Source organism: Lutjanus erythropterus, chromosome 22 (genome assembly GCF_056507025.1).
Source record: "Lutjanus erythropterus isolate fLutEry1 chromosome 22, fLutEry1.hap2, whole genome shotgun sequence".
In the NCBI taxonomy this organism is placed as follows: Eukaryota; Metazoa; Chordata; class Actinopteri; order Lutjaniformes; family Lutjanidae; genus Lutjanus; species Lutjanus erythropterus.
In genome coordinates, this window is record NC_139338.1 from 19,485,662 (window position 1) to 19,498,971 (window position 13,310).

Here is a 13,310-nt window from a genome sequence, read left to right on the forward strand (position 1 = left end):
TCTTGTTTGTGTCTCCCTCCACTTCCTTTTGCATTGCTGTCTCCTCTGTGTTTTTCTCTCTCCATTGTTAGAGACTTCCAGTGAAAACTGCCTAATTAAAAAATACAATTAAAACAAATACTAATGGGGACAATAGTGGAGAAATTGGTGGTTATTGTAGAAACAAATTTTCTTTACAACATAGTGGAAGTTACTAGATCCCCAGTGTAACTTGATACGTATTTTAATAAATGATGATAATACATTCTTAATGAATAAATGCACGTTTTATTGCAAAGCAGGAAAATTAATAAATGTAGATCATACAAAAACAAAACTAAGCGTTTGCAGCCATGCAACACTCTCAGGAGCACAAAAGTCATAAAGGTTTGTTGTCTGGGTTTTTCCTGTATACTGGAATATTTGTTGCAAAATTTATGCAACCCACACCTGTTTAACATCGCCATTCTTAGAGCAGCGTGGTAGCAGGTCTTAGAGAAACGCAAAACAAATACGGCAATAATATGGAACATGTCTATATTAAAATGTTTTTTAAAGCGCAGTAATCAAACACGACTTTAGCAATAATTCAAATTTGACACAGTAAGACTAATTGTCGGCAGTTTTATCATGAAACTGATAATCATTTCATTCCTAGTGTAAACGTAACGTTAATAAAACTGTTACATTCCAACAAACATGATTTCTGCGTGATCCACATGAGATTTTCAGTGGTAATCGGAATTTTAATTCTTGGAAAAGTTTTAGAACATAGGATTCAGTAAGATTCCTAATTTATTTAAATTCAATGTTTTTTCATCAGCATATTTTTTACATTCTGATTTATTCTGTACTGACACAATTTTGACATATATATCTGTTTTACGAGCTTATCACAGTTAGCCAAGTTAATCGCCTCAGTGTCTCAGATAACCGTTAGCAACATTAGCTAGTTAGCTAGCTAAGTCATCTTCACCCAAACTCGACAGAAACAAAAGAAAACTCACCAAAACCTCCTTGACACGTCTTTCTACTGCGCCAACAATCACCGGCTCTGCTAGCTATCATTGCTAACAGTTATTTAAGACACTGAGGTGATTATCAAAATGCTCAAAACACTGTACGAATGGTAAATACTATTAACAACAAGCTAAATGTATGACAGGAAGTAAACACATGCAGCTTGTAAAATCCATATACATCACAGTGCATGTAGAGGACTGTATTGTATCCTGCGGTTTGTTTTGTCATCTGCTTCCTATCAGTAAACTCGCACCATAAGGAAACATCATGGTCAGTACGGTTTTATCTGTAACCTCGCTGCTACCCATTACTGTAATCTTGTCTCTAACCATCAGTGTCCAGCCCTTTCTATTCTAGTCTCTGGTGTTATTACTCTATGTACAGAACAAAGTCTGTTGATTGCTTCGGTCCAAGAGTCAAGATGCATCTGCCGTGTTGTTAAGCCACGAGGACAACTCAACCACGATAACACCCATAACCCTGTCATCAACACTGAGCAGAATGGCTGCAAAGTACTTTGGTTCTGCCAGTGGGAACACGGCGTATCACCCTCCGTGGTGTGAATAAGGGGAAATTTTTGTCAGATTCAACAGGCGTGGAGGCTTAGTGTCACAGAGGGACAGAAACTGAGTACATGCTTGTGTGTCTGATCGCTGAAAAAGTCAAGTTCCTTTCACATGCAAGCCTCAGAGTGTGATCAGTTTGATGAATAATATCCGGTTGAAACTACAGCAGCTTCCCTGTCACTCACACATGCAGCTCGAGAGTATCGTCGCAAACAGAGGACCCTCCTGATGAGCTGTTTCAATCTGTGTAAGTCCTGCCACTGAGGCAGGGTGTGGGTTTGCTGTGCTGTGTGGATTCATATAAGCAGATTCATATAAATGCATCAATCAATTTAATTACAATGAAAAATACTAGGGTTGCACAATTAATCGCAATATTATCGAAATCTCAATATGCAATATTGCGATTTTGCTAATAATATATAATATAATGTGTGCAATATCCAAATCACATATTGTGCAGCCCTACTTAATACAAAATTAGCTAATTTCAAGTTGACTTAAGCATTGAAACACTTATGACTAGTCTGCTGCAAGTACACTCCATTATGCTTAAATTTAATGTATTTATCATATTTATTTTTTCACTAGGGAATGCATCACGTTTGAAATGTTTTCCACCAAATTCCAGCTTTAGAGCTGATATAACATGAGGCCATTTTCCCGTTCGTTTTAAGTCAGTTCTGTGCCTGAGTGCGCCACAAGCGGCTTTGTCACACAGCTGCTGTTTGGACTGTCACCAACATTTATCTCCCCGGTTTTGGCGTGCAGTCTGATGCACATGTTGTTTGAGTACAAGAATCAAAGCTTGTTTTCTCTCAAAAGGTTGCTCACTGTGGATTCAATCAAAGGATCGATGTTAGACCCTGAAGTGGTCCCTCATCCAGGTCAACAGGAATTTAGTTTTAGGATGAATCAGTCCCCTAAAAGAGCGACTTAAAGGCTTTATTTTTGCTGTGATTTGAGGTGAAATGAAAATGTGAAAATATGGAATCAGCTGACATTATTTAATTGCGCTGTATTTTTGTGACTGTGTATAGGAATGCAAGTCCTGGAGTGGAACGGCGTTCTTCTGACGGGGAAAACCTATGAAGAGGTTCAGGGTCTCGTCGGACAGCCGTGTAATGAAGCAGAAGTGTGTGTCAGACTGTGAGTATAACCTTTGTCTCTTTCTTTCTTTCTTTCTCTCCTGCAACCTCATTTTTTTTATTTTTTACCTCATACTCTAATCATCACTCTCAAATTTCTCTTTGCTCCATCATCTTCCTAATCTAATCATTGCTCTCTTTTTAGATTTCCTGCTTCTTCATCCCCTCAGTGTCTACTTCTACTCTTCTTTCTTTTTTCCAGTCATTGTCATGACTTTGAAAAGCACAATTTCCCCTAAATCACACATTAAATTCTATCCGCCTTTAAAATAGAATCTGATTTCCTATTTTAATTATTTAAAAGTCATGAATGTTAGCTTTGCTCTTCCACTAAAGTATAAGTGATTAGTCCTATTTTCTTTATCTTTATATTGTTCTTCTTTTACTTTACTCTCTTCTACTTTAGTTTTAATTAGGGTTGCACAATAATATCAGCACGTCCATCTGTATGAGCTGATAAAGGCTTTAAAATGAAAATTTGTAATTAGCCAAAAATAAACAGTTAAACGCTGATATGTCAGGCAGATAAGTTGACACTTTAATTATGCTCAAGCAACGTGAGCATGTCTGCAGTCTGGAAGTTTTTGTCCAAAACTGAGAGCAAAGTTACTATTTGCAGTGATTGTTCGGCGTTGGTCGTGAGAAAAGCAGCCAAATCAAGTATCTTAAATTTAAATGTCCATCTTAAGATCATTTCTATGTTTTTATTCAGTGTTCATGGTGTGTTTGCAAATGTACTTGCACCCATCTGTCCGCCTATGGGTGTGTTAGTCTTGATAGTCAGGTACATATTTTGTGCACTGCTATCTTGAGGCAGCAGAACGCTATTGACCAGTAAAAACCTGGTCCCACAATCAAGGGCCCATTATTTTCCTGCTACTTAAAGGGCGCATCATTCAGATAGCAAGATGCGCTCACATAGGTGGGTTCACAGCGTGCATACACTCTGCTTCTAGGGCACTACTTACAGTGAAATGGTTTGGAATAAAGCAACCGTATACATCTTTGCACCCAGTGTATGTGCTGTTCAAACAGTAAAGTGTTGTTAGACATGCCTTAAATGCACTTGCACTATGCACTTCAGACCATGTGTTATAGATCATCTAATAGGGAGCTTGATGTTCTCTGCAATTAGGAGGAAGAACAATATGTGCATATATATCTGTATATATCTGTACTGGCAATCAGCCAAAATAAGTTGGAACATACATCACTGGTTGCAATTATCAGATTATACAACACGTTATTTTGCTGTCTTTCAGTGATCTTAACATGTTGGCTGAGTCAGAAGGGACCGACCACCTGGATTTCCAGGAGCACAGTAAAGGTGAGCGACAGCGTTTTATAACTCTGACACCAACATGCATTTGCCGCTTCTTCACCGTCCCCCCACCATCCCTGCCTACTCCGTATTTCCAAATTAACTTTTGTCACTTGCAATTTTTAGACTCTTCTCATATCGCTTTCATCTACAATTCTCTCTTTTCTCAAGTTCAGTCATGCATTACATGTGGCCTATTCCTCTTTCTGTCTGCATCACACTGGAAACACTGAATTGTTCTCAGAAGAGCCACACTGTTAAACCTTGGTAATCAACTTGAGGTTGTCTGTGTATTATTTCTATTGCTCTTCTTCCTTTTTAATGGAATTAAGCTTAGAAGTTAAAGAAGAAGACTGGCAATCAGAGCGTTGTTGGTCTGAAACCTTGGAGAGTCTCAGCTTCTCATACTGTCTTTGTGGGAAATCGATTTTAGTTGCACTGGAACAGTTTCTTTGTATGTTTGTGCCTTTGTCTGCATGCATGGGTTTATGTGGGTGCCTCTGCATAATGATGTTCTTGTAATAATAATAATAATAATGATAATAATGATAATAATAATAATGATAATAATAATGATGAACAACTTCATAAACTGTCAAACATTTCCAAAAGCTTTCACAAAGAGAAAAGTTTTAAGAGATTTATAAGAAGCTAAAGACTTAGTTTGTTCCAGGGAGTAACCAGCAGGGCTCCATCTCAGCTGTCGAGGGAGCAAGGCTTTAAAAGCAAGCAGTAAAATTTTAAAATCAATTAGAATTGGAGTCAGTGGAAGGCGTCAGGCCCCAAGGTGATGTGATCATGCCTCTTTGTCCTGGTAATGAGTTACCCAAGTAAAGAGCATTGCAATAATCAACTCTGGAATAGATAAAAGCATGTACAACTTTTTATAGATCAGTAAAAGATTAAAAAATATCTCATTTTAGAAAATGTCTTGGCCTGGAAGAAGCATGGCTGAGCAACATTTTCGATTTGATCATCAAAACAGAAGGTTGCATCAAAAATTGTGTGTCTGGTGGAACCCCTCTAGGTGACAGACCTCCCAAGTCTCCAGGTGTTGACCCCAAGCAGCTGGCGGCTGAGCTCCAGAAGGTGTCCCAGCAGCAGGCTCCAACCTCCGCCTCTTCCTCCAGCCTGCCCGCCACCGCCTCAGCGACCTCCAGCCCCGCTCAGCCAGGATCGCCCTCCGTCAGCAAGAAACGCCACAGCAGCAAGGCGAGTCAGGGCGGTTTGTTTGCCGTGTTCAGCTTAGAATTGGATTAAACTTCTGCTTTCTGGTTATTCGTGGACCTGCAGTATTTTGTTTTGTGAACGCACAGCATTGTTACTGATTTCTAAGGCAACTTTGGCAGGACTCCTCTTCAGACTTATTTATTGATTGCATCCCAGTTTGAACATAAAATCTGTGGAACACATTTTAAAACTCACCACATTAGGCAGCTTTTCTTTTATTATTAATATTACGTTGACCACTTGTAAATCATCTAAAATGCACATTAAACACATGCATAAATAAAAAGAGTGTAACTTGTAATTTAGCCTCAAGCACTGCATAAATCACAGCACAGCACAGTACAGTACGCACTGTACAGTATGAACACCCACCAGTAAACAGAGAGTATCCACCCACAGATTTTTGACAGCAGCTTCTAAGCATGTTGCTTTTATCTCTGACAGACTGCAGAGGGAACGAAGACCCAGTCCCACCCCATCTCTGGAGAGATACAGGTCTGTCAAGCAAGTTTGAATTTTGATATTTTGAAAGTTGCACAGTTTTTTCGCATTTCAGAAACATCAAATCAAATAAAGTGAATCCTGTATTTTATGTTCTTAAAACTGTTAAAGGGACAGCTCAGAGTATTTGCATAGTTTCTCTCCCCAAAATGCATTTGAATCCTTTGTAATTCGATGTGCTTCTTTCTGCAGCTTCAAATCCACTACGACAAGCAGCTCGGCAACTTGATCGTTCATGTCCTGCAGGCCAGAAACCTTGTCCCACGGGACAACAATGGCTACTCTGACCCGTTTGTTAAAGTTTATCTCCTGCCAGGGAGAGGGTGAGTCAAGGGTGTGGAAAACCCTGGAATGCACACCTCAAGTAGATCAGAACAGGAACACGAAGGTCAGTGCAGGATTAATGATACGAAATGAGAAAAATGTTGCAGCTGTAGCGGTTTAGGGAGATAGAAGTGTGTAAAATGTGACTTTTTTCATAGTTTTCTGTCTTTTTCAGACATTTTTGGACAAGGAATTTGAGCGATATACCTGCTTAGGCTACAAAGGCAGCCGCTTTGTGAAGCTCAAACCTAATGTCCATTCATTTTAAAGTCGATTTACAATTGATTTTGGCTTGCTATGACATCTTTCAGTGTGCAGCACATGACCTTTCTTTTCCATAGCACTTTTACACTGCACCTCAGGTCCATCAGATGTTTTATAACGTAGTTTCAGTGGCTTCATCTGATATGAACTCCTTGTTACGAGACTCATCAGCTCCTTATCGCTGCTGAACTACGTAAACATTATGTAAATTATATGAAGCTGCTAGTGTTCTTGTGTAGATGGGTGTTCTCCTGTAGTGTAGTCAGAATCAATAGCTCTCATATTTACGTGCAACACGATCCACACTCGCTCGTAAGTCCAGGGCTCTCTGTCTCACTGTGATTGCACCGTAATGTAATTGACTCTCCCACCTCCTCTGCTGTGCGACGTCCCTTAAGAGAGCGTTCTTCCTGGGATTGTTTTAGATAAAAGCAATAATATGCGGCTGTGGGTTTTTGCTCAGTTTCACATGTGCAGCTGCAAACAGCACTGTGGGTTTCAGACAGGGACTTGGGGTAAAGGGACTGGGAGAGTGGCATCCACAGGCCCTGCAGCCGCCCCACTAAAAGTGATTACAGAAACACACGCACTTAAGCAGATGTGCGCAGACGCTCGTGTATATGCTTCATGTGTGTATACATGGACACGCTCACAGCTATCAGAGCACAGGCTGCAATCCATACAGACGCTTTTCAGCTGCATCACAGATCTCCTGGCAACCTCATGGAGCTCCTGCAGTGAAACGGGTGGTTATAAATAATAGTTTCATATGCAGTAACTACGACAGGCACGTGTCTAAAGCTGGGATTATGCTTCTGCGCACAAGACACATGTGGGTTGTTCGGATACATTTGCTTGTGTGCTTCTTTTGTGAGGACTGGGGGGTCTAACAAACATGTCCAATCGAAAGCAATTTAGCAAACTACAGTGTAAACAAAACAGAAATCAGAAATCAATTTCACCCTGGAGAAAATGTAAACAAATCACTTCACTGGTGAAACAAATGTGAATGTATTTGGATTTAACAATGTAAATGGACGGAATAATGACAATGGTTTGCTAAGTACGCTACGTCTGTTCGCTGCATCAAATAACTACATAAACTCACAAAATGTCATGAAAGTAAATATTTTTATGCCTTCAAGTTTCTCTCTTCTTCCAAACTAAGATGTGTTTAATTGCCTTGTAAAACACATTTCATTGAAATTCAACAGGAAGACAAAATAAAACTCACCAAAACAGTCTTGGTTAGTCTTTCCACTGTTATAGCAATCATATATTCTGATTTTGGTTGAAATAAATCCTTTATCCACAGAGTTAGATGTGAAAATATTCTGGGTATACAGCCTATTTTCCTCCCTTTCGTTCCTTAGCTCAGTGGGTGTGCAGCATCTCTCACTCTTTCTTCACAGACAGACCATTAAATTAGCAAAATTAAATTATAAGTGGGGACTCAGCCAGACATTGATAGCTGATATATTCGTCCAATCACCCCGGTGCCTTTAAGTGCCTTAAAGAGGAAGTTAGTTTCCAATGCAGGCTACTGCTAGATGATCGCTTGTGGCTGAATATCTTGAAATGTATTCCCAAACAAGAAAAAACAGAGAAATCTTCTCAACAAGATGCTGGATGAAGCAATCAGCTTGATTCATTTACAACCTGCAGCTCTCTAAAACACCCCTCTGGGTTTGCTGAGACATTCACACACATCTCTGCAGGAGCATAATTCCAGCTTTGTTGAAGGTGAAAGTGCAAAGTTTGATAAATTACTCTCCAAATTACTGTACGTGTTTCCAAATTCGACACTACAGCTTGTAGTCAGCCAAGACAAAGTGTTAATCCCTCTGATTTTTTTAAAAAATAGCACTTTCAACTATACACTTTGATGCTTTGTAAAGTAATGAACTATGTAACACAAATCAAAGTCCCAGGCCTAGTAGCAAGCATTGACATAAATAAAGATGGAGGACGTGTCTCCACTTCCTCCCACCATACAAAAATGAGGCCAGAATATCACAGATGCGAGCACTGCCATCACACCGTAGGGAAAAAAATATTTGAAGTGCATTTTGATGCTTTAGTTTGGCCTATGTCCTATCTGCTAAAATGGAGAGGGCGGGATTTATGACCTGTACTGCCAGCCAGCCACCACCGGGGGGGGCGATCAAGATGTTTTGGCTTCACTTTGTGGTGCTGTAATATTGTTCATGTTTATGTACAGTCCGTGGTGCCGATACATCTGAATTCCTCTAAAATATTTTACGAATGAATCTAAAATCATCTGTTCACTCAGGCCCATGAGCAGCAGATCTCCACTACGGTTGCCATGGGATGCGTTACATCACCTGAAAGCCCTCTCAACAAACATACCCGCTATCCATGAGATACTAAAGCGCAAACTCAATCCACCGCTGCAGCGCACCACAGTTCCCCGCTCTCGTCCCTTTCCCAAACACACACACACACACACACACACACACACACACACACACACACACTTTATAAACCCCACACTGAACCTAAATACAGTGATCTCCCCTTCCCACATACACACTCACAGTCCACAGACTCTCTCTCTGACCCCCCCACACTCCCTCTGACTATTGTTTCTGTATGTTGTTCTTTATATTTAATGCATGCTGGACCCCCTCAGTCAGGTCATGGTTGTCCAGAACGCCAGGTATGTGACTTGCCCACTTTGGTGCTTTGGTTCTCTTTTGGTTGTCAGTTTGGTGAAGGTAACGAATCGTTGTTTTTGATTGGGAGCTTATTGATACAAGTCAGTTCCACTAACTCCCTTAAGTTGTGCATTTTCCCTGGTCCCCATATTCTCATGATGTTCCACTCACCTTTAGGCTTAGTCTCATTTTAGAGGAGTTGAATCCCTAAATATTAACATCTTCCCATCTCTTTAACATATCACATATAAACATATAGTCCCCCTGTGCTTCCGATTAACGTTCTCCCAGCTAACTGTTGTGTTTTTCCTGGTAGATGGTCTGTTTTTGTTCCTAACCATTGTAATTTGAAACCAGACACCCTTTAGTTTGTCCCTGTTTTGTGATTAGAATCCCTCAGTAATGTCCTACATCGTGCCCTGACATCTTACTGTGCCCTCGATGCCCCGCCACATTCAACACACACTCCCATTATTTTGCTCTGCAGTCCTTATCCATTCCATTATTTTAGTCCTTGTCTTTGCCAAACTAACTCTTACAGACTTACTCATGTCCCACAATCTAAAAATCAAACCCCACACACTGCAAAAAACATCCATCTTAAAAAGCCATTCTTTCTGTTCCAGTGAGTCTGCTGTGATGTAAAATCTTTGTTTTTTTTTCCTCAAAACAGGTGAAATAATTAGTCAGTGAAATCAGATTATATGAAGGTTTCGCGTCCAAATTTTTCAAGCAAACTTTTTTGGGGGGGAATTTGGTGATTAGCAGAACAATTTGCCCAAATTAGCAACTGGCACGTAAAAGAGTCTGGATTAGTCGAAGCAGGGTTGTATGAGGTACTCATCTATAGTTAGTGTATTGCCTACACGCCCACAGTTTGGAGAAGCAGCAGAAGTCCTGGTGTAGGAAGCTAACTAAGGAACTGCTGTGGACAGGGTCAGCGGCAAAACACATTTTAGCCACCTATAGAAAGGTCCACCTAAAAATAAATTCAGTATCATTTTAAATGTACGCTGTATTTAGAACATTTTCTCCGCTTCACTTTGGCTTTTCAACGGGAAACCTCTGTTACATAAAGCAGCATATCACTCTCTCCAAAGCCACCAGTCTCCTTTTGCAAAAGCAGTCATTTTAATAAGCTCAACACTGGATTTGCTTGCCTACCGCTGCCTCAATCTGTTAGTTTCTTTGAGTTACTGCGCGGCTTTGGTGAATCTGAACTTACCCGAACTAAACCAAAGTCACATAACAACACAAAAAAATCCCTAATTTATCAAGGCAGCGGTACACCAGCAACTGCTGTGCTCTGCAAAGTAAAATTACTGATTTCGCCTATGGAGTTTGGTTGGTTTGGTGATGTAATAAGTGATATAACTTTGATTTCCCATCAGAAAAGGCTGTCTAATAGCATGGAAAAGCAGTGAAAATATTCTAAATATAGCACGCACTTAGTTACACTTCAGTTTCTCCAAACTTAAACTAAACTGGGGGCGTGCCGACAGCCATCAACTATTGCTGATATACTGACTATGCATAAGAAATTCATACAACCCCACTTCAAAAAGTATCAGTTTAACAAAACAAGAACTTGATCAGAATAAATCTCTGTCTGTACTGGCATGCATTTTCACTTGTTTTAGGACATCAAAATTTCATGAGACTCGATGGACATCAAAATGGACTTTTTTGCAGCACACCCTGACATCGTACCCTGCCGTCCATGCACGCAGGCCCATACATTGTTACCGTCCAAACAATGTGCATCACATTCATTCTCTCCCTTCTACTGTCACGTTTGTGCCCTGCTCCACTATACTGTGCTCACTGCATTGTGGTGGTCCACTGATCTGCAGGGCTTTTGCACGTCTGTGACCGAGTGTGTGTCGTTGTGATGTGTTCCCCCAGTGCTGAAAACAAGAGGAGGTCCAAACACGCAGGCAAGAGTCTCAACCCCGAGTGGAACCAGACTGTCATCTATAAAAACATCCTCCTGGAGCAGGTGTGTGGTCATACTCACATTTCTCACAGATATAGTTGTAAATCTTGCATACTGTTTGATGTGGTAAAATATTCTATTTAGGAAATTCACTGCACGTCTCAGTCCAAAACGAATGGGAGTGTCAGCCACCAGACTCCACTGACAAATGCAGTAATTTTACCTCATAGATCATGGTAAAACACACTTTAAGGTTGACAGAAACCACTCTGTTCCATCACTGATTGGCTGGTCTTTGCAGCCTTCATGGCGGGTTTTGCTAGGTTTAGGCATGAGGCGTGATATTCTTAGGGTTAGGGTAAGAATATCAGGGTAAGCCAGTCAGATGCAGAAATGGGTGGATCAGGATTTTCCCCTGCTGTGCAACCAATTTGGTATATGTAGTCCTATGGGAAATAGGTTGTTGCATTTATATTTTTGCTGGGTATATAAATCCTTGAGAGGCATGGTTTCATATTATATCTAAATAGTTTGACAGTGTGATATAAAGACTGTGTATTAATAACTTGACAAAATGGTGTTCATATTGTGTTTTATACTTTCTATAATGCTACAATATTCCATGTTAAAATGATGTGGGAAAAAACATAGTACAAAATGTTGCCTCTTCTCTGCTGGCATGCTGACTTGCATTGTGGCCATTGGTTTTAGTGGAGCAGATGGATATGCCACTGGGATTTAATTATATCATTTTAGATCCCGTTTTAGATTCATTGGACCTATATCAATCACAGCAAATTTGTGGGCTTCTGTTGTCTGTTTTTTTTTTAGCTTCATGAATGTCTGCTCCCTCTTTAAGCCCAGATCATAAGATTTATTTAGACATTTTATCCTGCACTCAGCCAAGATGGCTTACCATAAAGATACATTAACTCTTTACCTGTGTGTGTCTGTCAGCTGAGGAAGAAGACCCTGGAAGTGAGCGTGTGGGACTACGACAAGTGCTCCTCTAATGATTTCTTAGGAGAGGTAAACCTCACTGACAATATCAGTTTTCGTACCACTGTATTTTCAGGCATGTGTCCATTAACCCGCTGTCTCTGCTTCCAGGTCCTTATAGACCTGTCCAACACAGCCCAGCTGGACAACGTCCCGCGGTGGCTCCCCCTAAAGGAGCAGAGCGAAGGTGAACACCACCGGCGCTCACACTCAGGCCAGGGCCGACACGGTTCCTCTAAACCCTCCTCGCAGCACTCCTCCCCCAAGACCACCGGCTCCTCGCACGACAATCAGGACTCCCCCAAATCATCCGTCATCAAGAGCCGGAGCCACGGGATCTTCCCAGATCCGGCCAAGGGTAGGACGCAACAAAATTCCCCCACCTGCTCGACTTAATCACCGAACAACCCTCTGTACTCTGCTGCCTCTGCCGTTTCTGCCTTCCTCCTCTCTGTTCTCTGTTTTTCTTTCTTCTTCAATCTTAGGCTGGCTTTACACGGTGAAACTTTCATGCTGTCAGTTATGAGAAGCAACTCAAAAAGTGTCGAGACAATTTAATAGTTTATTTCAATAAAACTTAGCTGGCTAGATTGGTAATTTTTCATCCTTCTTATTGTTTTATTGCTAGATTGTATCAAGTGGGAAGTGTCATTTTAACCACATTTGCATTTTGTATCTTATTTTGTATCATTTTCTCACTGGATAATCAATGCGGAGGTGTTGTGTTGGTTTTTCTCCTGGCGCTGGCTGGATACTTTGTTTCATAGTGGCCGTCCCGAAGTGTAGGAGGGGAACGATCGGCGCATTAATGCTTAATTAATGAATTAATTAATGCTGCATTTAAAAACACGATCTACTGGCAACTCAAAACACTCTGTTCAAGGAGCTTGATCCAGTGAGCCTCCAGTGAGTGCATTCCTCCTGTGAGTCAAGGAAAAATAAATAAACAAATAAACACACTGTAACAAAAAATAAATAAATGAAACAAGCGTTGCCAACCTATCAACCCCCAGCATTGTTCACAGTAGGCTGTGAACCTGATTTGTTATTATATGGGTGCCTGAAAATTAATTAATTTTAATATTAAAATATAAATGAACTTTTTGTTTTTTGTTTTTTTGTTTACAGCGTGACATCTATGATGAAAATCTCCCTCTGAAACGTCCAAGAGACCGTTTTCTGTTGTGTTATTTTGTTGATTTTGTTGAGTTAAAATCAGTGTTTTGATTGGCTGTTGTGTGACGGCTCTCTCGATTTCCTGTTTGGGCTGTCCTTCCCTCACTTTGTTTGTTTCCTTTGTCCACTATACCTCAGTACACTGATTCACATGCGCAATACACT

At 40.6% G+C, this 13,310-nt stretch overlaps 1 protein-coding gene across 6 annotated transcripts in view; it reads left to right on the forward strand.

Moving 5' to 3' along the window:
* pcloa (piccolo presynaptic cytomatrix protein a) overlaps positions 1 to 13,310 on the forward strand; it is an 81,493-nt gene that overhangs the window by 55,375 nt on the left and 12,808 nt on the right. For 5 of the 6 annotated variants that reach the window (XM_084711400.1, XM_084711401.1, XM_084711403.1 and 2 more), the window contains 9 exons: positions 2,609 to 2,717; positions 3,979 to 4,043; positions 5,065 to 5,249; positions 5,712 to 5,762; positions 5,961 to 6,091; positions 9,010 to 9,036; positions 10,940 to 11,033; positions 11,928 to 11,999; positions 12,081 to 12,327. In XM_084711400.1, the coding sequence (XP_084567526.1) occupies positions 2,609 to 2,717; positions 3,979 to 4,043; positions 5,065 to 5,249; positions 5,712 to 5,762; positions 5,961 to 6,091; positions 9,010 to 9,036; positions 10,940 to 11,033; positions 11,928 to 11,999; positions 12,081 to 12,327 (981 nt within the window). The remainder of the gene's footprint in view (positions 1 to 2,608; positions 2,718 to 3,978; positions 4,044 to 5,064; positions 5,250 to 5,711; positions 5,763 to 5,960; positions 6,092 to 9,009; positions 9,037 to 10,939; positions 11,034 to 11,927; positions 12,000 to 12,080; positions 12,328 to 13,310) is intronic. The other variant, XM_084711402.1, reaches the window with a different exon arrangement.